The following is a 24,969-nucleotide window of genomic DNA, read 5'->3' as shown; positions in this document are numbered from 1 at the left end:
GTGATTTCTGGTGCACAAAAATCCCCAGTAAGGAGTCCTCTGCATCATTCTGCATTCAGAAGCAAACAATGGTCCCATTCTAAGCTTTGTCCTTTGGGAATGGAGACCGTATAGCTCACAGACTATATATTCCTAAAAGGATCAACACTGTATTGCTATCTCAAGCAAGTATGGAAAACTGCCATGGGAAAGGACCACATGCATGCCTCACCTGGACTATAGGCAGAAGAATCCTTGGGAGGATGAAAACATAAGTGTCTACAGGAATAGGTCAAGAGCTGGAAAGGTGGAATATGTTCTCAAAAAAGCCAAGGTTGATCTTAAGATCAAAGCTGAAGAATAAAACTATTCTAAGATGGTGTTTCTCAACCTTGACAACATTAAGATGAGTGGACTTCAACTACCAAAATTCCCCAGGCAGCATGGCTGGCTGGGAAATTCTGAGAGTTGAAGTCCACTCATCTTAAAGTTGCTAAGGTTGAGAAACACTGATCTAGGAGACAGACAGAATCACAGATTTATTTATGGAAGGTATGAAGCAAACCATTGTAAGTAAAGCTTGATTCCACAACACTAAGCCAGATACAACGGTTGGCCACCTGGCTCTCTTCCTGCAACACGCTTACCCAGTCAAATCTCCTTAATGGTGGTTCGGCACTCCAAAGGTTGAACAATCTCCATTTGAGGAAAGCCCTCTTTCTCCAAGAAGGATCCGGCATCCCATAAGACCTTCCCATTGGCCGAGGTGTCTTCAGAGCAGGCCTGCTTGACGTGTCTCCAGCATCTCTGCATTAATATTTTTAGATTGGCAAGCTGCCAGGAAAAGAGGCGGGCAGGCTAATAGGAGCACAGTCTATTGGCACAGAAATGACCTTCAGTGATTAAGGAGAAATAATTGATTTCTTTGCCAACCCAAACAGGATTCAGCAGAACAAGAATCCTCCGCAGGCCTGGGGTGGCTGCTGGTTTAGAAAGGATGCAGGGAGCAGATCGAAGGTCAGGCGTTTCAAAGCTAAATTGGTTTAATGCAGCCGGAGATAGCCTTAGCAGAGAAGCTAATAAATATGCAGTGCGATGTAAGGAGAGAAGACCGCAGACGCGAAAAACAATTACTCTGAAACCAGGATAAGAGCCATCATCAGGCACAAATTAATCAGAGTAAAGAGTTTTTCTATCCCAACCATAGATTTAGTATTCATTCCAGGTGCAGGATCATCGGCTACAGCGCCGAGGGTTTTCCTCTGGCAAGCAAAAGGCAGAGGAGAGAGGAAGAAACATGACGGCTTGCAAACCACAACTTAAAACTCAGCTCAAACTGAGAAGCTAGCCTCATGCAGATTATTCAACCAACGACAGTTAAGCAAACCATGGTTTAAAGCAATGCCTGAACACAGGCATACTGTGGATTTGTCAGTTCCCATACCAATCTGTTCCTAGTATTACAATACAGCTTAGCTTTCATGCGGTGATCTATGGCCAATTATGCCCTTGATAAGCAGATTTCCAGCACTTATTATTTACAGGGTAAAGCTGCCACTCACCTACCTACATTCTTGGTTTTAGGAACAACAACAGCAGCAATGACAATAGGATTCTATTGCTGGCTCATATAAATCCTCTCCCCAACAGAAAAGTGATATAGAGAAGATTTGAGTGCTCACATGGAAATTTATTTCAGAAAAGCAAAAACGAAGTGGGACAAATGCACACCCCTAAACGCCTATCGATTTTTGCCGGCGGCAACAGTGGCTGAAACAGCTGCAGTTTTGAAGGGGATCATGCAGACTCTGCATGTCCTGAGTGCGCATGAACTCTGAAACAGTTTTGTTATAATTAATCATGGTGCAGTTACAACAGATGGAAGAAGGAGACTCAGGGCAGAATCTTGGGAAACTTTAGAGGTGGGTTGTTTCTGCAACTGCCACAGGGCTTCCACCAGACGGATCCAACACTGTTTCATTTGCTAGATCAGAGCAAGATCTCTTCACATTTGCCAAAGTAAAGGAACAGGATCCTTTGTGGATAAGCTGCAACAGTGAGCATTTAGCTAGTTGCAGCTCCCAGTGCTTCATAATACAGATGATCCTCAGTTAACGACCATCCGTTCAAACTTGCAATGGTGCTGAACGAGTAGTAATTAAACTGGTCCTTGAAGTTCCAGCTGTCACAGTGCCCCAACGGTCATGTGATCGTAGTTTGTGACATTCCCTGCCGGTTTCCCACAACCAAAGGTAATGGGGAAGCCGGCAGGAAGTCAGAAGTCACAATCACGAGGTCCTCACTTAATGACCTGCTTAATGACGATAACTGGGGACTGCTGAAACTGCCATCGCTAAGCAGCACAATCATGTGATGTCGCACTTCATGACTGCATTGCTTAGTGATGGAAATTCTGGGGGATTATAATATCATATTGGCAACTACCAGAAAAGCGGCATGTATGGAGGGCAGGTGAGCATGAAACTGAGCAAACTCAGGAAGGCAGTGAAGGACAGGAAGGCCTGGCGCAATATGGTTCATGGGGTCACGAAGAGTCGGACACGACTTAACGACTGAACAACAACAAATGGAGGGCAGGAGAGGATTGCTAGGGCAACCTGCAGAGAGAGGGATTACACCAGATTTGCTTCAGAAAAATGTTTGAGCAACTGGGCAGTAAGTTAGCTGAATCACTTGATACTAAATTGACAGCTTTTGAAGAAGGAATGTATGAAAGACTTGTAAAGATGAAAGGGGAGATGAAAGAAGTTCAGAAGATGGAAAGCTCTGTAAAATAAGTATCTGGAGATGTAAAACACATAAATGACAAAGTGGAAATTTTGGAGAGTAAGACAGAAGTTATAGACAGAGAGTTGGAAAGAGAATTAGATAATCTGGCTCTATTGGAATTTAGAGAGAAGAAATTTTGTTGCAGACTTAGAGCTATCCCAGAGGATTCTGGTGAAGATATTAGAGAAAAGATTATTAAGCAATTTTTTTGGACTGGGATGAGGAGGATACAGAGGCAGAAATTCATAAAATATATAGAATAGATACAAGATTTGGGAGAATAAGAAATGTTCCAAGGGATGTTTTGGTGCACTTTGTCAGGGAGACGACAAGGGATCGAGTTTTGCAGCAGTATTTTAACACAAGACTGAAGATTGATAATACAGATACAGATGTTCTTAAAGAAATTCCTATTAGAATTTTGCATAACAGAAAACTCCTTTTTGACTGAGAGATTAAAGCAGAAAAAGATCCCATTTAGATGGGACAAATTGGCAGGTGTGATTTTTATCTTTAAACAGCAGAGGTTTTGATTGAATTCTGCCCAGAAGGCGAGGGAATTTCTAGAAAAATTCAAAGAGGAATTGGAGGAGATTCAAATGGAGGTGTCAGAGGAGACTACACAAAAACTCCAACAGGCGCAACAGGAAACTGAAAGGGATGATACTGAATTAGCCACTACAGGTATCGATTTTTCTAAAGTTTTGGCTTGATTATGGATTACAAATGGAGCTCTAGGATCATCCTGAGCAAAGGCATGTTTGGTGTAAGGAGGTGCTGACACGTGCTATGTGCACATCCACACACACGCTTCAAAGGAACCCCTTTCTTCCAAATTCGAAGTGCCACAGAGCCCGCTTGAGTTTATACTATATGCAAACCCAGAAAATCGGTTTATTCAGTAACCAAGTTATACATGTGAACACAATTTTATTCTAAGTGCAGCCTTCCCTCCACCTCTGAGCAAGTCAATGAAATTTTCTCCAGCTTTGAAACTGTGGCATAGGCAATTTTTCCTCCAATATATAAGTAGCAAAGTATGTAGATCAGATTCCCACCACCATAATATCCCTATTCAGGAATGTCTGCAGGATACGGCCCAAAAAGTCAAGAGGGCACCTCCAATGGCATGATTGAAGCTCTGCCCATTTTTATGTGTGTTGTGTATGCGATGCCTATAAAAAACATGCAGTGTTTCAACTGCACTGTTGCAGCCACCATGTTGACTTTTCTGCAGACACACTGTTGCTGTTTGTGCTGAAATCTGGCAAACCGCTTGACATCCTGTTTGGATCTGTATGTATCAGTGACGTTTTACAGATACTCGGTGCAAATGCATAAACAACACCAACCTGGAATTAGAAACGCGGCCTCATTCCCCCAACGGGATGAGCCTCATTTCTCCTATGCATGATTTAGCTCCAGCTTCCACCTAGATGTTGCAAATTGCTCGCCCTGAAGGCAACATCCATTGCTTAGGTTTGTGGCTGATGGTCACAGTTCCTTCTTTTCTGGCAAAAAATCAGAAGGTCTGGTGGCACCTTTTCCAACTAACAAATTTTACTAAAAGACATAAGCTTTTATCAGTTGGAAAAGATGCTATCAGACTCCTGATTTTTTGCCGCCATAGAAAGAGAAGACTGTCCTCCCACACTGTATTCCAGCAGTGTGACTTACTTAAGATCAGGAACAATTTACATTTGTGTTCCAAGGATGCTGACTCAGTGCTGTTGTGAATCCACAACTCCCTGCCTATATGAACTATGAACTCCTTGCTTGCATCTGAAATGGGGCCGAAATCTCCTTCTGTTCTAGAGGCTTCGTCTTCTATATGGAACCTTGAAAAAGACCATTTGCAATCCAGGATTCTCACACACGGCAAGCAATTCTGAGATTTAAGTCTTGATCCGTGAAGTCGTATGAGACATGCTACTTTTCACCTTGCCTCTGAAATCAAGAATTTGGGGGGTGCACACTGACATATCTGGAGATCATCTGGTTGGACAAATGTTGCACTAATGCAGAGTAGGTGGTTTAGAAGTGTTTCCCTTCTGCAAGGGAGAAAGGGACTAGATATTTCTGGCATTTCTGTAATGCTTATTTGTAAATAAAGCCTGAGCAGGGAGAGCCAGCTGATCTGGAGTAACCTGCCAACTTTAAGGAATGACACCATGGGGAAGTCAAAGAAAACAAATCACAGGTGACATCAGAAAAAGCACCCACTATAGATAGGTTGGCCTCTTATGAATGAATGAATTTCTTTCAGCTGGGTTATTTATATGAATGTCTTCCTGGGCAGAAATACTGAATGAAACTTTGCATCTCTCCCTAAGATTGCAAAAGTAATTTATACAGGCTCCCTAATTTACTTTCTTTTTAAGCTATGATTTTTTTTTTAATCACCAGTGCCTGATTAATGCATTATACCAGTGTTTCTCAACTTTGGCAGCTTGAAGACGTGTGGATTTCAATTTCCAGAATTCCCCACCAGCAAGAATTCTGGGAGTTGAAGTCCACACATCTTCAAGCTGCCAAGGTTGAGAAACACTGCATTATACTAATAATTTGTTTGTTTTTAATGTTTTTAAAAAAATTAAACTTATCTTTAGTATCACTGCTTTTAGAATATGTTTGCTAATCTAGCAAAATACATCTACCCGCCCATGTGTTGGGCTGTGTGCGAGTGTGTCTATTAAAGACAGAGACTTTATTTTTTTATTCACGTATCTCATCAAAGAGGGTCTTCTCTGGAAAAGTGCATGGCACCGAATATCAATGCTTGCTAGACATTAGCCAAAATGGGAGTTTTCTCCTATAAAAAAAATCCAAGTTCACAGAGCCCCCCTTTTTAGGTTTCTAGATAGTCTGCGTAGGCAGCTTTGGCACTCTGTTCAAGAAAGCATGCAATCAAGGGGAAAGGAGAATGGAAGTGAAAGAGTGCCAAGAGTCTCCCAGTGGTTCTTGGCAAAAAAAAAAAGGGGAAAAGAATCCACCCCGGTCTCTGATCACCTCCCTCTATTCATCCTCCAGGGCTCTCAGCCAAAAGAAAATAAACCATGCGGTTATCGGACTGACCAAGCCTGTAGAGTCGTGTAGCTGAATAGGAACACGGCAAACAAAACAGTTCTAGACAATTATACACCTGTGTAATTACCGTAAACACAGAACAGACCTGCCACATGGGACTCAGCCTTATCCCCTGTGCTAATCTTTATATTTAGAAAGAGGAGAGCAAAACTCCTTGCTATTGCCCCTGGGTGAAAAGACATGTGCAGTCTGATCCAGTGGCCTCGGATGAGCCCGGTTTAAAAACAACTGGCAACAGGAGTTGACGTGCCTGTGCAAATGGCAAGTGTCTACAGATGTATTCAGCACAGGGTTGAAAAAGGACACCAGCGGTTTCTTTAATCGTCTTCATTCACTCCAGTCAAAGATGGCTGCATGGTTCTACAAGCCAAAGGATCCTGCAATTGTGGGAAAGACAATTCCAAACCTTCGGTGACCTGGAGGCCCTCCAGATGTGTTAGATTACAATTCCCAAAATCCACAGACACCATGACCAGAAAATAGGAGTGTTCTACTGCAGGGACACCAATGTGTCTGAAAGGACCCTAAATCAGAGACGTCGGAGTAGGTTGAACTGCACATTATCAGCCACATGGCCACCACTTGGTACAATCACCAATGTTTTCCTTTTCTCTCCAACATACATATATTACATACCACAATGTCATGCCATTTCATTAAATACTACTGATGAAGTTAGAGAAACTGATTTGCTATCTCCTTATGTTCATTTTTCTTGATTTAAGACAAGATGACATGACCAAATTGCTCCAAGACCAATTTCTCCCATCACATTTGATCAACCACCATTTACAGAAACAAGGAAATTTGAACAAGGTGACGCATTTTGCCTTATGGAGGACATTTCCTCCCATCAAAATCTATTTGACGCACCGCACCTTCAGTTAACACCCTACTCTGGATTCTAGCACAGACGTCAACTTAATTAGATTGGCCTCTGAAAAATAAAAGCAGGGTCTTTTCTGCTGCACCTCCAAATCTTGGGAAACTGTATTTCAAACAAGTTCTTCTGGATGCCTTAGTTTCAAATGAATTGGAGAGAGAGAAGGGGGGAAATGTGAAGTAACATAATGACCATAACCCCAGAAATAGGCAATGTGGTGTCCAGATACCAATATGTCTACAGATACCTTCCTTGCCAATTCCCATTTATCTGCTCTTTTAATTAAACAACAACAACAATGATTCAGGTTTCAGGTCTGGACACAATATGGAGATGGCACTGGTCATACTTGTTGATGACCTACAGAAGAGCTGATATGGGGGTTGTGCTTCCATCCTGGCCCTCCTTGATTTCTCAGCAGCTTTGGTATCCTTTGGCATCATGGTATCCTTCTGGATCAGCTGCAGGGAATGGAAGTGGGAGGCATAGTGTTATGGTAGTTCTCCTCCTGGTTTTAGTCAGTATTGCTTAGAGGGAGAGGTTAAGCCCAAAGCCTCTGATTCTTGGGGTGCCTTAGGGCTCAACACTCTCACTCTTCCTGTTTAACATCTACATGAGGCCACTGGGGGAGGTCATTTATTGGATTGGGGTCAGGTATTATCAGTATGATGATCACAGCTACATATATTGACCCCTGGCTGACAAAATGATGTTGTCAAGGTCTTGTCCTAATGCCTGGAGATGGTTGGAGTGTGGATGGAAATACTGAGGCTGAAACCTAGCAAGACTGACTGGCTGTGGGTGCTTAGTCCTCCCAGTGCAGAGAACCTTTAGTCCTAACTGGGGCTCCACTGCCCTGTTTGGGACCAGTGCCCAATCTGGGGTCTTTCTAGACTCTCAGTTCCTACTCAAGGATTAAGTGGTAGTTGTGGCCAGGAAGGCCTTTGCAGAGGTACAGCCTATGTACCAGCTGTACCCGTTCCTGTATTGAGAGGCCGTCTTCACACTCACGCCTTCATCACTTCATGATGGACTATAGCAATGCATTCTACATGGGGCTATCCTTGAAGACCACCCAGAAGCTATCGTGGGTCCAGAATGTGGCAGCATGAGCAGTGATGGGCAAGCTTCATAACACCTCTAGCACATGAGAGATACAGTAGTTACAAGTTGGCTTCCAGATGCAATTCAAGGTACTGGTTAATACCTATAAAACCTTACATGGCATAGGGCCTAGCTACTTGAGGGACTGCGTGTCTCCTGTAAGGTCTGCCTGTCCTGGGCACTCTAAAAGAGTCTTCTTACTTCTGGTCTCATCAGTTAAGCAATGTCATCTTGTGGGACCAAGGAAGTGGGCCTTCTCTGCTGCCGCATTTGCCCTCTGGAACAACGTCCCCCCGTAGATTTGTATGGCTCCCATTTTACCTACTTTTAAGTATTCTTAGAAACTGAGCTCTTTTTCCAGGCCTTGAATCAAGATGGTTGAATGGGCCCCTTTAACCTGGAAGTGGATGTGAAGATGGTTTTCTTCCCTTGGACAGTCACTCTTTTATGGATGTTGTTGGTTTTATGCGTTTGTTGTTCTTTAAACTTTGTGAAGCTGCCCAGAGTTGTTTGGAGTTGGGCAGCCTACTAATTCAATGAATCAATCAATTTTTCAAAAAACAGCTTTGCTCGGAGCTACCTGCACATTACAGCAATCTTTGGACAATTCTTCAGCCCAACTCACCTCCCAGGGTGGTTGCTGTGGGGAAAATAGGAGGAGGAAGGAGTATTAGGTATGTTTGCTGCTTTGAGTTATTGTGAAAATAATAAAGGTGGGATAAAAAATCTAAAAAAAAAAAACTATTATTACCACTGATGTTGATGATGACGATAATAAAAATGATGTGGGGGATGAGAAACTGGGATACAGCAGGGCAAAACACTGGTCACCAATTCCATCCTTATTACTAAAAATGCTTTAGGGCTGCAAAGAAGCCCATTAGGCATTCTTAGAAAGAAGATGTGGCTAATGACAGCACAGAGCTTTGTTTGGAAACGTGCCCTCCTAGGACAAAAGCTGGGTTATCGAGCATACAGAAGTGAGAATGTATTTAATTAATTTTTTTTAATCCCACCTTTTTAATATCTAACTCAAGGTGGCAAACATTTCTAATACTCCAGCCTCCTATTTTCTCTACAACAACAACCCTGTGAGGTGGGTTGGGCTGAGAGAGAGGGACTGGCCCAAAGTTTCCCAGCTGGCTTTCATGTCTAATGGAAGAATCCCCATCCTCATCTACGATCCCGTTAAAAATTCATCATTGAGCTCAAACTGTCAATTCAGTTCAATCCAAATTTGGAATTGGATTCAAAAGGTGAAGTCACTTTGATACCCTGATGCAATCGATTCAAAGCTTTGAGTCAATACAAGTGTGTACGTTGGTGCAGAAAGGCATCTGATTTGATGCCTCTAATCAATTCAGCTACTGGATCATTGGGTGTGAAAACGTGATGAAACAGAACCCAGCTGAAGTTTGTGGAATCAAATCAGTTTGAAGACTTGATCTGATGAATGTGCGTGTCTGCACATGGGCAGAAAGCCTATTAAATTGCCAAACTGTTTCAAAAGTCCCTGACTTAATTTGTAGATTTGACATGAAAAGGTAAATCAATCAAATCACTGTCAGACTGAAACTCTGCTGTATGTTTCACCCCAAACTTCCAATCAAAGCTAGTGGAATACATCAGGGGTGGAACAAAAGGGCACCCAGAGACATGCTTTGCAAACGCCAAATGTTCCCAGTGGACTAAAAGTGTTCCCTACCTCCGTCCAAACCTGTATTTATAGCCCTTTAAAAACCAAAGCAAAGCAAAAAAAAGGTACGTAGTGATGGTTGATGTCACAGTTTCCTTGCTTACTTACATTCCTTCTTTACTAAACATAGCTCTTCATACTTCTTCAGACCACACCTGAAGTCAACTAAGTTTCAGGACAGGCTTGATGAGAAGCACAGGCTGCTTCCGAGAAGGGCCTCCAAAGTCTTAGAAACTCTACACCTGTCTATGATTCCACACAGCAAACTGTTTTAAGAATAAACTAGGCTAATGCAAAAGTACAGGTAGTTCCTTGATTTTTCTAGGGAACCATAGCTGCAGAATGTAAGAGTAGCCACTCTATCTTCTTGGGGCTTGCAGTGCTGAGAGGCAGTATAGTGAAGTGGCTAAAGTGTTGGACCAGGACTGAGGAGATCAGGGTTCAAGTCCACCAGCAGCGTGGAAGCTCACTGGATCACTGTCTCTGAGCCCAACTTACTCCGCAGAGTGACTATGAGAAAAACTGTAGAAAGGGCTGCTGTGTAAGTATGTAATGAATTAAATTTAATTAATGACTGAATTCACATAAAATATAGCCTATTAATGTTCTTCTTCGTAAAGAGAAAAAGAGCTTTAAAAATCTGCACAAGAAAAATGTGGTTTATTTATTTATTTATTTAGTAAACTTGTCCCTGCCCATCTCCCCACAATGGGGGACTCTGGGCGGCTTACATCAAATTAAAATCATAAATACATGATTAAAAGTTATAAAAAGAACCACACTTACCGAGATAAAAAAAGATTAAAAGATCCAAGAGGCCAATAGAGGCCACACCAGGCCGCTAAGGGGCTAGCCAACCCCATTTCTGACATCCTCCCTCCCCACCCCAGGCCAGATGGCAGAGCCAAGGTTTCTGGAAAGGCAATGGATGAGGAAAGTCATCCTTTTATGTAGTCAATCCAGGTTGGATGACCTGAGCGCTATCAGTGTGTCTGCCAGGAGCCCTATTCTTCCAGCGTGCTTCATCACAGCAGATATGACCCTCCATTTTAATTTGCAACAGCGACCTTGAGAGGCATTATGGTGGGTGTTCTCTGAGAAGTTAAAATGGCATTTCTCAGCTGCTTTTGAGCTCAGACCAAGGGAATCCTTCACTGTAAGAGAGAGGACACCAAAGAATATATTGCACAAGCCTCTCCTGTGTTCCCCTGAGGAAATACAAATGTAATACATTGAATAAAGTCAAGGTAAAAATGCCTTTGAGTCAAGCTTGATTCTTGATGACCACATGATCCACCATGCAATTTTTTGGAAACAGCACAGAAGCGGATTGACATTGCCACCTTCTTCTCTGCAGAACTGGCATTTTCTGGAGGTTTCCCATCCAAATACTGACCAGGCCTGGTCCTGCTTTACTTCTGAGCCCAGACAAGGTTGGCTAAGTGTTGCCCCCTATAGATACATACCATGTTGGGGAGGAGAATAAGGAAGAAGGATATCCTGAAGAAAACAGTTCCACCCCGCCAAAGCTGTCCCACAGAAAAAGCCAAACATCCATAGAGGAAATGGATGGGTCTCAAAGGAGCAGGTGACACTTGAACAAACCGTTGGTAAAATTGCAAGAACAAGTTTATAAAACACGAGAGTCTCTACTCTATATGACTGTTCTTGAAGTCTGCTCAAGAGTAGATTCTGCCTGGAGCAAAAATGTGTGTCTTAAATTTACTTTGTCAAAGATTGTGACTGCATGACAGACAGACAGACAGACAGACAGATAGATTCAGCTAATATGGCAGCAGGTTTCCTAGAAGGGAAAGGATTCTCCAGATATGCCTCCCCAGTCTGGTGCTTTCAGTGCCCTGGACTACAAACCCTACTGTACACATCCAGCACAACTTGCAGGGGACCAGATTTGGGAGCACCATGTTATGGCAGTGCTCCAATGTCTGCAGCTGCACTTTTCTACTGCCTTTTAGGTACAAAATCATAGAAGTGGAAAGTGCCATTCAGGCCATGAAGCCCAACTGCCTGCTCTTTGCAGGAATCCTAATTAAAGCATCTCATACAGATGGCTGTCTAGCCTTCACTTGAACCCACCAATTCTCTTGGAAATTGGTTCCACTATCCAAGGGCTCTTATGCTGAAGGTTCCTCTAACTTTCCACTGGAATCCATGTTTCTCCACTTAAAACTACATTGTTTCTCCTGCACTTCTGGGACAAGAGAAGACAAGTCTTTGCCCTGTGGTGGGACCTGCTTTCAGGCACTTGAAGAATGTTGCGGTATCCCTCCACTTCTTCTTAGGTCTAAATAGATCCCATTCCATTTATTTCTTCTTCTAAGATTAATTATCCTGTCCTTTACTACCTCGTTGCCATTCTCTGCATCTGCTTCTAGCTTCCCTGAATCTTTCTTAAAAATCTGATGTCCAAAAGTGGACACAATAATAGTTCACTTTATTCTCAACTGACCCTATATGATCCACATAAAAGAGGGTGGAATTATTACTGCTTATGATTTGGAAATTATACTAATTTAAAAATTCAATAAAATTTAAATTTAATGTATCGTTTGGAGGAAGAAAGGTGGTCTGTAAATGTTTATGTTATTTGCGAGTGATGTAAATTGACATAAATGGCATAAAGTAATCAATTACATCATTACACCAATGAAGCAACTTATGTTAATTTGTCAATTGTTGAGAAAGATGTTAGAAACAATGGACTTCCCATTATTTCAGAGATGAAGTCCCAATGCAAATTTCATCCATTGTACCCCAAATCCAGTAAATCAAGGTTTTATACCTAAAATTGCAATTGTTTTTTTGGCAGCTGGGTATAGCTCACTCGTATTCAAGTGTGTGATCAACTACAATTTGGTATCCCCCATCCTATACATGAACATCTTATTTTTTTTCTTAAGTAAAGAACTTTGCATTAGTTTCTATTAATTACATTCTCTTATTTTCAGCTCTTTTCTCTATACTCTCCAGATCATTTTGGATTTGTTTTCTCCCTCCTAGAGCCTTTCACCTGGTTTTGTGTTACCTGCAAATGTGATGAGCATTTGTTCCATCACTTCATCCAAGTCAATAATGGAAATGTCCAAAAATACCCGGCCCAGGATCAAACTGAGTCAGGCTCAGCCAAATCCATCAATCAGCAACAGCTGAGACAAAGGTTCTGGAAACCACCTTGATGAGATCTGGCATGATGCTTAAGCTTGACAGATGAGGACCCCCAGCCCAGGAATTCCTACAGTGGGATGTATCTGAGACTGTACCTTCAGTATCTCCAGCCAATCAAAGACCTGTCAAGAATCTGGCAACAACTCACATTTATTGTGCTGGCAAAATTTGTTTGAAAGGAGGAGGACTGCAAGGCTTTTGATTTATTTATATTTATTGAGGATTTTACACAAAGTAAAAAGCAAATCTAAAGAAAAAGATATAAAGGAAAGAAAGAAAACTAAAGTTATGAAATATAATGACTTCCAACCTTCCCTTCAACAGATATTAACAAACCTATGGTCTGCCCTCCCTCTTAGGTCTTCCAGAAATCCCTTCAACCCCTTATTTAATTCTCATCTGTTTCAATCATTATGCAAGGCTTGAATTAGAAGACTGTATCTTTAAGACTTTCATTTCCTTAAAGAGCTGGAACCAGGGAGAAGGATCTGGCTTTGGAAGCAGACAGTTCTCCAAGACTTTGCTGAAGCAGGTCATTCTTTAAAAACTCTTCTGGATGCTGTATCCCCACCTCTGTTTTGCTCTGTGGGTGTTTCATCAAGATCAGAAACATGTATTTGTGTGGCAAATTTGTAAGCAGGAGAACATGCCACACTGCAGAACGCTCCCTACATATAATTTCAGTAAAAGCCTGGTACTAAAAATATTTTCATAGAGAGGTTTAGAGACCTTTTTTGTATTTAGGTCAAATGTTTCTGGGTTCACACAATTCCCTGGCTCATCAATTAACCAAATGGATTGGTTCATAATACATTATGCCACAAACACACACACACAAATCCTGAGCTTAAAACTAACCCAGTGTATTTGCTAGATCTTTCATTGACCTGGATAAGCCTTGGAAGTCTCTATAAAGACTCAGCATCTATTGCAGAGGAGTAGAATACTGGGACAGTATTGCATTGCTAAATCAACCTGTACCAGTGCTGTTCCATAATCAAGACAAAAGCACCCCAACGCCATTCAGTATCACCACAAAAGGACAGTAGCAATGCTCCTGAGCCAAATATTTTCCAGGAAAACCTTTCTGCACTACTGGTGCTATTGAGGAACCCCAACAAACTTTCAAGAAACCTTAGAATGCTTTTCTTCACCCTAAAGATATGTGGACTTCAACTCCCAGCATTCTGTAGGCATCATGGCCATGGCTGAGAATTCTGGGAGCTATCTAGTAGGTGTCCAGGTTCAGGAAAGCTACCCTAGAATTCCCTAGAACCAAATCTCCAAGGAGCTTGCTCCAAACGAAAGTATCCTACCACTGATTGCTATTCATTTGGAGCAAGTGTAGGGAAACACATGGCCTCTAAACCATTTTTCTTCTCCCCCCACCCCATGTTTCCTGAAATAGTGCTGCTAAAATTTGAGTTTCCCCATTCTTCTTTTGGAGGCAAACAACCTGAACCTCCCATCCCCAATTTTTAAGATGTGCATTTAAAAACAAACAGGAACCATATATCAAGCAGGGCTTCTGGAACTCTTAATAGCAGACCAGAAGAAGAAGGGACTGGACAGTCATCAGCATTCAAACTGCCACTGCCCACTTGGCTCTCCCGTAAGGCAGTATTGGGGATTTTTTCCCCTTGGGATTTTCTTTTCTGCAACCCCTAGCCAGATACAGCCCATTTTTTAACCTGTCTTTCATTTGCCATCTTCTCCCCAACATCAAGTTTGGTCCAAGTTTTCAGAAAGCTGTGTTGTTAAAACAGCCCCTTTACATAATTTCTTTCCAACATTAAGTTGGGCTGGAAAGCATAATGAGGTGCATGGCTTGGGGAATTCTTTCCATTCCAACCCCTTTTCCAATACAGGAGTTGTCTGTATTTTCTTCTGTGCAACAGAGTAAGGTGTTGCATCTGTTTGTGTTTCTGCTCTACTAGTGTTACATCTGGGTCTGCATGTTGGTGCCTATGTGTGTCCTGGGAAGCACGGGGTGGGGCGTGCGTCTGGTAGTGTAGGACAGAGGGGAATCAGAACGGAGCAGGCAGCAACATTCTGAGCTGCTGCTTGGTTGACTCTCCCACAGAGTTGCACTGGGGAAATTTTCCAGGATTATTTTTCTTCTGCAACCTGGTTTTGACCCATTTTCAAACTCATTGGCAGGGTTTTCCCACCACACCAAATTTGGACCCATTTTGTTCAGTCTAGGAGAGTTTTGCTGCTGACAAAGAGTTCCAATTCTATTTAGACCAGTGTTTCTCAACCTTGGCAACTTTAACATGAGTGGATTTCAACTCCCAGAATTCTAGGAGTTGAAGTCCACTCGTCTTAAAGTTGCCAAGGTTGAGAAACACTGCTTTAGACCATTTCCTTCAACATTCTGATAAGTTGGAAAGAAAAATGAAAAAAAAAAAAAGGTCCCCAGCACCCCCAATTCCAAAAAAACTCTACCCAGCTTGAGAGATACAATTTTGCCTGTCATATCCTGCTTTTGTGGCCTCCAAAAGAGTCAGAGAAAAGTGGAACCCCCTTGCAACCAACTATTGTCTGCCTCTAAGTGGAAGTGAAGGGAAAGTCTTCCTTTAATTGAGCCTGTCTCCCAAAAACCTCATGGATGTGTTCACGTCATTCTCATAGCAACAATACAAATGTTTTTTGTGCTCGCTTTCTTCCAAGATGTCATCAACTTTCCAGTCTAGCTGACTGCCCTAGGATTCCTGGAGATGTGCCATCCAGGGTTAGTCGTTGCTTATCTTTTTTGAGCCCAAGATTGGCCATCTGTGTGAGGCCCTGGAGTCCACCACTCTTACCAAGCACTGAAGAGCTTTATTGTGGAGCTCCAAAGATGTTTCCAAATTCTCCATCACAACTGTGGGCACAGAAATTGGGTGGAGAATCATGACAGAAAGTGGTATTATCCTAGGTAGAGTTTGCTCTTCTCACTCTTATGTAGGGATGAGCCAAAGGTTGTATGTGAACATGCTTGTACAATAAATGCCTCAAAATGGAAACAGAAGAAACTGGGGAAGCTGCGGATGGTTGGGGCCACCTTATTAGTACATAAAAGCAAGAACACCAAATTCCACCTGTGAGAATTTCATCAAACTGTCTTTTCCCCCCTCTCCCTTGGGAGACTCTCTTAAAGCAGATTCTCCAGCCAAACTGATAGAAAAAAAGATGCAAGAGAAGGTATCTGAGCAGCCATAATTCTAGACAATTATTGGCACAAAAAAGACATATTTATTGTTCTGCAACCACAGAAGATACACTTTTTTTTTTTAAGTCAGTGAATATAGAGGATTGGTGAACCTCTTTGCCTTTCTGGCCCTTTCACTTCTTTTCTAGACTTTAAAGCATTTTAAAGCATTTACAGGGATTGTGGGCTAAAAAGATGTGGGAGGGGGAGGAAACTAATTATACCCCCACACCCCCTCTGAAATCTGGGAGGGGAGACTTTCCCCCTATAATTACACCCACAGAACTGCACATTAATGGTTTCAGTCTGTTTGACATGTTTGGGCTACAGCTCCAAGGTCAGCTTGACCAGCCTACAATGGTTTAGTATCCTATGCTATTATCATGCCAAATTACCCAGTGACATTAAAAGATGTGAGACAGGAGCTTAATAGTTTCCTCAGCATATCTCAAAAGCAAGCATCAGGTTAGAATCTCCAAAAGCTTTCTCTGAAAGACGACAGTTCAGTGGATTCACGCTCTTTCTCCAGTGCAGAAATTTGTGTCTCTCCATGTTAATGGAAGATGAGACAATTTACCTTCATGGGTGATTAGCTAATTTGCATACACAGCTGGAACTGACCTCAAGAGTCAGTCCTTTGCCTCAAGAACTGAATCCACAGATTAACCCAATCAAGGCTCACTGACCAGTTCAACTTTCTTCAACCTGGGCATCCTCAATTTCCAGAATCCCCCAGCAAACATGGCCTTTCTTACAATTCTGAAAGTTGAGGATCTTGCCACCAAAAGACGCCCAGGTTCAAGAACACAGAACTAACCTAAGCTTAGTGGCCCATGAAGAAACAAATCTGGGTTTTGATTAGCACCGAGAAAGTGTTCTCCTTCCATGTCACTCCTGCTGGTCAAGGGAGAGGCACGATGACAATTGGAGAGTAGATGCAACTTGCTTCCTCTCATCCCATCTCCTCATTTTTGCTGTCAGCCAAATTTAGTCCGTCCAAATGCCTCCAGAATAAGGCTATGTCATGAATGCAGCAAGAGGCATTCTGGGGGGAAATGGCCCCAAAATGCCATTAAGTATAGGGCCTGCCAGTTTTTTCCCCCTATATCACAATATGCCTCATTCTAAAGGTATTTTGGTAAATTGAACCTCAAAGCTGAGAGGTGGCACCTTTCAGAGAAGAACACTAGCACTGAAGAACAAGATTAAAAAAAAAAAAATCACCCACTCACTTCTCTAAAACTCTCACACACACAATTCAGTGGCCTTGTTTTAAAATAATTGCTAGGTCTTCTTCCCAACACAGAGAGTTTATTTATGGATTTATTTATTGCCATGGATTTTCACCTGGGTCCACACCTACAGTGTCAGCCCTGAGTGTAGCACAGACACCGGTTTACCCCTTCAGGGAGAAAACAGAATGAATGCTGTGGTGTCATCTTCTACAATGATCCTACATTTATGGAATTATAGAGGGGGGCTTTATTCACTGGGGGGTGGGGTATATTTCTGATTTTAACATGTGTTTTATTCTGTTTACCTATTCTATCTAATCTTAGTTTTCTAAATTGGCTTGGGGTTGTTTCTACTCTTAAAGGTAGCCTAGACAGCATTTTAAATGAATAAATAAAATGGTTGAACGCCCTGCCTCTTTTAGAATGTATTGAAACATTAAAAGAAGGGCAGTTTTTGATGATGCCAATTTGATGCTGCAGCCTTTCTTTTAGTTTCACCAACCCTCCTAAAAGCCTACTTTAGGTTTTCTGATCATGTCATTTCGGAGCCTCTTTAGTTTTTCCTCATATGCAACTCATAGGTGTAAAAAAATGCAAACAATTTGCAATTGGGATTTTCATCTAAATATTGTGAATTCTGCACTGAAATTGTGGAGGCTCTTTTCTGCTTGGAAATCTGTATATGACTGCCAGTTGCACTTGTCAAAATCTATATACTACTAAAACTCTTGTGTCTGTAACCTTCAGCTAGGTGAAACAGTGCATCATAGGGCAACAATTTTTGAACCAAGGTACTTCAAATGGGCTGACTTACAGAATGAGTCCAAAATCTGGGACCCCTTACTTTGTGGGATTGAAATTTGGGAAATTTGAGGCTGCTTCAGCACTGCTGCACTGCCACACCACTGTAGTCAGCTCAGGTCACGTGATCATCATGGGCATATCCCTGACTTCTTTCCTGCCTCCCTCTGTCCCCTGTGCCCAATCGGCTGGTGGCAAGGCCCAAGGGGCAAGCAGCAATTGGCCACACTGGAAACAAGGCAGGAATTTTAAATCTTTTAACAGTGGTGGGAGTTGAGGGAAGGATGAGGGAGTGACTTGGATGCCTGCTGGAGAGGTAGGGCTGGCTGGGGGCTGCTGGTGGTCAACAGGTAAGCCCTCTTCCTCCCTCGAGGGAGGGGGCCCTTGGGGACATGCTGGAATGGGGAGTGGGGGTACAGTTTTCCTCATGGTCTGTGGCTTCCTTTGTTCTACTTCCCTCCAGCAAACTGATGGACAGTTCCATGGGTCAGCCGAGGAGGAGGAGACAGCTTCACTGGGGCTCCCCTGAGGGTTGTGAGGAGAGGGCAAATGGTGAAAGCCTATATTATATGTGGGGAGGGAGGGAGGGAGGAAGGGAGGAAGGAAGGAAGGAAGGAAAGTTTCTGACACTCCCTGCCATCTTCCCAAAAGTAAAGTCAACGGGAAAGCCGGCAGCAAGTCGTAAGTTGCTCACACTCCCACTGCTTTTTTGCCTTTGGTCATTCTGTTTCTCTGTTTAGGTAAGGAAATATCTCTGAAACAATGACCCAACGGGTCATGGGTTGAGTGTCATCTAAAACTCTTGATCTTTGTGAGTAGATAAATCCAACATTCCAATGTGAAGTCAAAAGAAAACAACCCAGCAAAACAAGTTCAAAATTCAGATGAAGTGGCATTTATTTAATTCCTTATATAAATGTTTAGTTCACTGGGTCTCAAAGTAGTAACTCAGTAACTAATAAATAGACTAAAATTGTAATACAGTGTTAAAGGATCAATTTATTTCCACTGATTTAATGGGATCCTAAGACTGTTAATCTAAAATCATATGCCATGCAGTCATTATAGGCTTATTATATTTTAATTGCTTTTTATATTCACATAAATTAGCTATCTATATCTATTAAATTGGATATTATGTACAGATTAAAATTCTAAAAGACTGGATTTGATGTGCAAACTGAAAGGAACTTAGAATTTTTAATAATAAATTAATAATAAATAGGATTCTAAAGCGAAAAAAGCATTACCACGATTATTTAGGGCTCATTCACAAATAAAGATTAGCTTCCAGCGTAATGTTGTTAAGGCATTACTTTTCCACAAGTGAAATTAAGATGGTGTTCCAAACAGTACTTAAGATATATATTATCTCCCGTACCATCAATACTCATTTCCAAAATCTTTTGGACACAGTAAAAAGTAGGTGCCACTCAACAATGCTCTCCTGCAATTTTAATTATTTCTTTTCCTTTTCTAATGTCTCCTGCTAACTGCTTTGTATTCAGCATGGCTCCAGCATTACTGAAAACTTGCTCCAGAATAGCTCAATTAATCACTTCAGTCCTTTGCAGGCGGGGAAAGGACATTAACTACTGTCTTCCTTTTAGTCATGTTCTTTTTATTGCCACCTCACAATTAAAAAGTAAAGAAAGACAGTTAATGTTAGATAAACAGTAATTAAAGTGGAAGACTAACTTAGTGACAATTGTCACAGACCAGACTAGACCCCATAACCAGGAAGAAACTACAACAGGAACTAGTACAATCCTAGGAGGAAGCTTCTAATTAAAGATGCAGCGTCTCTTTAAACCCACTATAGTATACTAGTTTACATAGGACATGCTGGGGTTGCAGCTGAATTCTGAAGTCTAAAAACGTTGGGGAAACAGCCAAAAAGGACTCTGCGGAAGCACAATATTCTCTGGCTCTTCTACAAAAAATTAAGAATAGGAATTCTAGGTGAAATAGTGTAAAAGCAACTACAAGAAACAAAGCTAGATAAATCTGGATTAATTAATCCCAGAAGGAAGCATAGTTTGAATGTGTGATTAAGACTGGTAGACATCGAGCTGTGGTTAATCATTCTTCCACTGCACCATTTTACTGCAAAGAATGTTCTTCAAAGTATCTGCTAAGCTTCAAGCAGTAATTGAGAGTGGTCCTTGTCTAAACCATAACAAAAATAAATGAGGAGATTGCATGTTTTTATTATATCAGCAATAATAAAACATTTTTGCAACCAAATAATACACTTTGTTGCAAGAAAGCATTATTGCAAAACACTAGAATCCCCCATAAACTATTCAAATCAAGCAACTTTGCATAACTGTTTCACTGTGTGAATTTAGATAAGTATGAAATTCAAGAAAGAAATTAAAAAAAGGTGGGGGGAAGCAAATTTCAAATGGAAGCATTTTGAAATGTGTCTATGGAACAGATTGTGTAACAAATTCAAGCGCAGAGCTAGGGGATTAGCCAAAACAGAAGATGAGGGTACGCCTGGCTGATGGAAGGCTGAACTGGAGCACACAATGCAGTATTTTTGCCAACTCCTCAAGGATCCTACTTGTTCAACAAGATGTGCTGCTGGAACCAAAGTACTCAAAAGCCTAACCGCTCAACTGTAGAATTTCCATCCTTGAGAAGGACAAACTTTCTTGGAAGGTTTTGCATTTCCTGGAATAAATTCTACCTCCAGCCCAGTGTAAGATCATCAGCTTTAACGTGGGAGACAATTTGGTGGTAAATTCATAGCTGAAATGAGGTTCTGGATTTCTGTGAAGAAAGAAAATGCTGATTTTTACTCGGGCATGAACACGAGGCGAAGGGATGAGATACTGGAAGAAGCCAGAATGGAAAGATCTGAACCAGCTCCAGGGGGTTAATGCCATAAGCAACTTCTCAGTGGGTTTCAGCCATCTTCATCGACTGCAGCAAGGCCAACAAAACTTATAACTTGGTGCAGTGGGGGAAGCCCTACAGATTTTTATTAAGTAAGAGTTTCATTTAGTGAGACTTAACTAAGACCTTAACAGAGCAAGAAACGGAATAAAGGCAATGTTCAGAAATCTAGACCACTGCTTGTACAAATGGAGCAATTTAAGATTAAGCCTTCTGTAGCACTTCTGAATATTTAAGGGCTGTTCCAGATTATCTTACTGACTTCTTATGGCAATACAGTAAGATAAACTGGCATTATTATTCCTATATTGTACTGGAGAACATGCGAATTAGCTAAGAAAACTGCCTTGGTTTGATCCCATATTGCAGAGCAAGGCAAAATGGGGTCCACAGACATTAATGTGCCTGAAGACATCTTCATTGGTGCTAGGCAGTTCCCCCCCCCCCTCAAGTTTAGTTTCTTTAAAAGGAGCTATTAATTAAACAAGAATAAATAGGAAGCTGGTATGCTGCAAAATAAAGCATATAACCAGTAGTAATTCCTTTGGGCCCCACATTGGCCACCAAGAGGCATTCCTGCAAAATCAAAATGGTGGATGGCTGCAGCCATGTACTTTATTTAAGGGGAGGGGGACACCTGCCCAGAAAACCACTATGATAAGCTGGAAGTTAATTACAGGAAGGTCGGTGGGAAGCACCCTCACCAGTTTGCCTTCTGGTGTTGGCGGTCACGTTGTGTGAGGTCCCACAACATGCTCTCCCAGATTCCAAGTGCCTTCACTGGGCCCTCCAAATTACCTGACTAATTTCAGAGTAGGAGATTTCAAGCCCAAAATTCATAGTAAATCTCTTCTAGCCATGATGTCACACCAATTATCAATTTGTTCTAGTTCCCAGCAACTCCTAATAGAAGGAAAAGTGTGTGTACATATATACATGCACCCACACATACATGTGCTATTCAGCTATTGAATGACCAGCTTTCATGTTTAAATATTTTAACTGACTCTGCTAACATACATAAAATTTCAAAATATTTACAAATGTTTTAAAGGTCAATGATATACTCTTAGCAACTTTTTTAAACATCCAAATATGGAAAATAGGTTTTGAAGGTATATGGTGATCTACATTTTGGACCATAAGGCTTTGCCAGAGAATATTCATAGACTTTGACTTTATACCACTAATCCATCAATAACGAAATACATATCACTGTTTATGCTTTATACAGTTGTTTCCCCCTTTTTTACACATTTAAATTGAACACACTTTCACCCAGATGAAAAGCTTTTGGGGATAAGTTATTTTCCTTGCTTCCATAACTCAAAAAAAAAAGGGGGGAGAATAATGATAGCCCTTAAAAATAATTAGTAACTATTTTATGGACTTCTGTCTTTCCACGATGGGAACTAGTCTGTCATGAAAGAGGAGATAACCTAGAATTGCTACTGAAGTTTTGCAAAACACAACATTCAAGAAAAAAATCTGGGATATTCTTCATATGAAAGATTGTAGGGAGTTTTAAGGAAAACTATAGGGAGATCTGATAAAAATAGCAAATATCCTCAATAGTCCTATTTTCTACAGACTGCTAAATAATTTTTGCATTTTCTTTAAAGAGAAATTTAGAGGCTCTTTCATACTCAAAACATGACTGAAATTTTAAGCAAAGTTTTAAAATAACTTGCAGTGTTTTCAGCTGAGTTTCATATGGCCTAAAAAAAAATCTTATGGACCTCAGTCTGAGGTCCTTGAACAAAAGAAGTGGGTGGCATGAAAAATAAATATGACAAATAAGGGAGAAATTAACATGCTAGCTAGCAGATCATCATAAGACAGACGCTCCTTGGGATTCCCAAGTGTCTACCAACAAAATAAGAGTAACAACAATCATTTCAGCTTTCTAAATTTGACATGATTGGGAAAAAAATTCCATAGCCCAGAATATATCTGATTTAACTAATCTGTGTTCCATTAAAACACAGTTCTCAACAGACTATTATTTTGGACATGTTCTTTACAAAAGCAAGAAAATTAAACAAATCAGGCTATCTCTTGAGTGGCCATTTGCCTGGCAAACCTTTCTTGAAACTGTAGAAAAGGGAGTGAGAATGATTCACTTAACCTCATAATCAAATCTCAGCAATGGGGGGAAAGATTTAATTCAGCCTCCACAAAATATGGGGCCCTCCAGATGCATTTAAAATACAGTTCTAAGGACTTCCAGTGATCATGGTGATAGCTAGAGTCGTCATACAACATTAGACAGCGATATCCTTCTTGCCAGAAATGCTCTACTGAATGTTGGCTGCACATTTTCAAAACAACAGACTGAAGGTGCCCCAGCCATCAACCTGGAAGCCATGGCCACTGAATTCCATGGGGACCCTGCATGAACAGGTAGAGGATTCCCTATGAAAAGAGAAAGTCAAGTCTCTCTCAGCTGTTTCTTTAGGACCTGATACACAAAGGAAGCCACAAAATCCTAGTTATCCTAGTTCTAACTAGCAACCCTGTGATAAGCTAGTTTCTGCAAATTATGACCCACATCTTAAGAACCAGGGAACCCCTCGCTTTCAGCAGCAGGGAAACTAAAGCTGGAACGGGCAGGAGCATTGCATTTGAAGGAAAACTTTTCCCTTTCTTTCCTCGCCATGATTGTTGATTCATAAATCTGCAATGAAGGCAAAGTCTTCCGCAGATCTATCCATTCCCCAATCTCAGGGAAAAAATCCAGCCGAAGAAACCCAGAAAACCTACATCTTGTTAAGCGCAGCTGGCACACACCACCATCAAATCTGCCCCAAACATCAGCTGATAGCAACACATGACATTTCAGTGCCATGCTTCCCCAGCCAAAGAAAAATAAAATCCCCCATCCAGCTGGGCAAAACCTGTGCAACAAGTGAGAGTGGAGAGGAGATTTTTCATTCCAAATGCCAACGTTCCAGGAAGACTCAGGGAGCAAATCGTTTGCTTTCTAAAAAAGGAGAGGAAAGCTTCTCCTTTACACAGCAATTAATAAAACACACTGAAGGTAATAAACTATAAAAGAAAACGACAAACTAAAACCGTGCAGGCTGGAAACATTATTTTTCCTTAATTAACCATATTAGCTCTGCCTGGAGAAGGCAGGATTCTTCCGCCTGATTGAATAAACTGGGAAGCTCTGAAATAATAACCCCCCGCCTCCCTTTCTGGAAAACAGCAGAGCCAGGACGACGAGCTCCTACCTCACTAATTCTTCTTTTCCTTTCCTCTGGCGCTGGCGACCATAAACTGTGCTGCTCGGTTTTAACAAGCCCGCTGCGAAAAAGCCATTCTCCCCGAGCGTTTGGAACCGAATGTAGTAGCTTGTCCTTCTCATTTGCTAGAGGAAAGTGAAACCCTTCCAGGAGGGAGATTCAGAAGATTCCCTCCCACTCCTTCCTTTAAACCAAAAGAATTTGGCACCCGGCCCTGCTGTCCACCTGTACTGACGGCTTGATGGTATGCGGAGGAAGGCAGAACCCTGTTTGGATGCTCGGCTCTCCCGACCAGCTCGCTGCGCGTCGTTTGGAAAGACTTCGCTTTCTTCTTCTTCTTCTTAAAGAATTCTGCCTTTGCTCGCGCGCCCACCCTGCAAACGGGGGCTTTCCTTTGGCTATCCACCGGCTGCCACCGAACCACGAAGAAATCTGGAGCCTGCCTGATAAACTGATGAGTGGGACTGCTGGAAATGTAATGACCTCATAAAGTAAACCAGGGGAGACTGAAGCCGATCCGTGGCAGCCGGCGGTAGCAGGGAAAGGTTTTGATATTCGAAGGAACTTGGCGTTCACTTTTGGGGAAGAAGGGAAAAATCTGAACTCAGGGCCTCGTTTCACAAACAAGCTCAGAAACAGGGGGCAAAGATTATTTTAATAAATGCCAGGGTTCATGCAATGGGCTTAGCTAAAATGGGTGAATCTTGGTTCAGAAAATACCAAAGTCAGCGGAACACATTTTGTCGTGTTGCACTAGGCACCTGTGTTGGGGAGGAGGGCATGAACATGACAACTATGGTTTGTTATTCAGATGTAGGGTTTAGTGAACCCATCCCATCAACTGTTCCCTACTATCGAGTTAA

At 41.7% G+C, this 24,969-nt stretch overlaps 1 protein-coding gene across 1 annotated transcript in view; it reads right to left on the bottom strand.

Annotated features, from left to right (window-relative positions):
• Positions 1-24,615, bottom strand: part of ZBTB7C (zinc finger and BTB domain containing 7C) — a 94,591-nt gene extending 69,976 nt beyond the window's left edge. The window contains exon 1 of the mRNA XM_007425497.3: positions 24,095-24,615. Within this exon, the coding sequence (XP_007425559.1) occupies positions 24,095-24,228 (134 nt within the window). The 5' untranslated portion in view covers positions 24,229-24,615. The remainder of the gene's footprint in view (positions 1-24,094) is intronic.
• Positions 24,616-24,969: the final 354 nt, after the last annotated feature.

Source organism: Python bivittatus, unplaced genomic scaffold (assembly GCF_059951505.1).
Source record: "Python bivittatus isolate LINGU-HERP-01145 unplaced genomic scaffold, Pbiv_v1 ctg000570_np1212, whole genome shotgun sequence".
Classification (NCBI taxonomy): domain Eukaryota; kingdom Metazoa; phylum Chordata; class Lepidosauria; order Squamata; family Pythonidae; genus Python; species Python bivittatus.
This window is presented reverse-complemented; position numbering and strand designations above follow the sequence as displayed.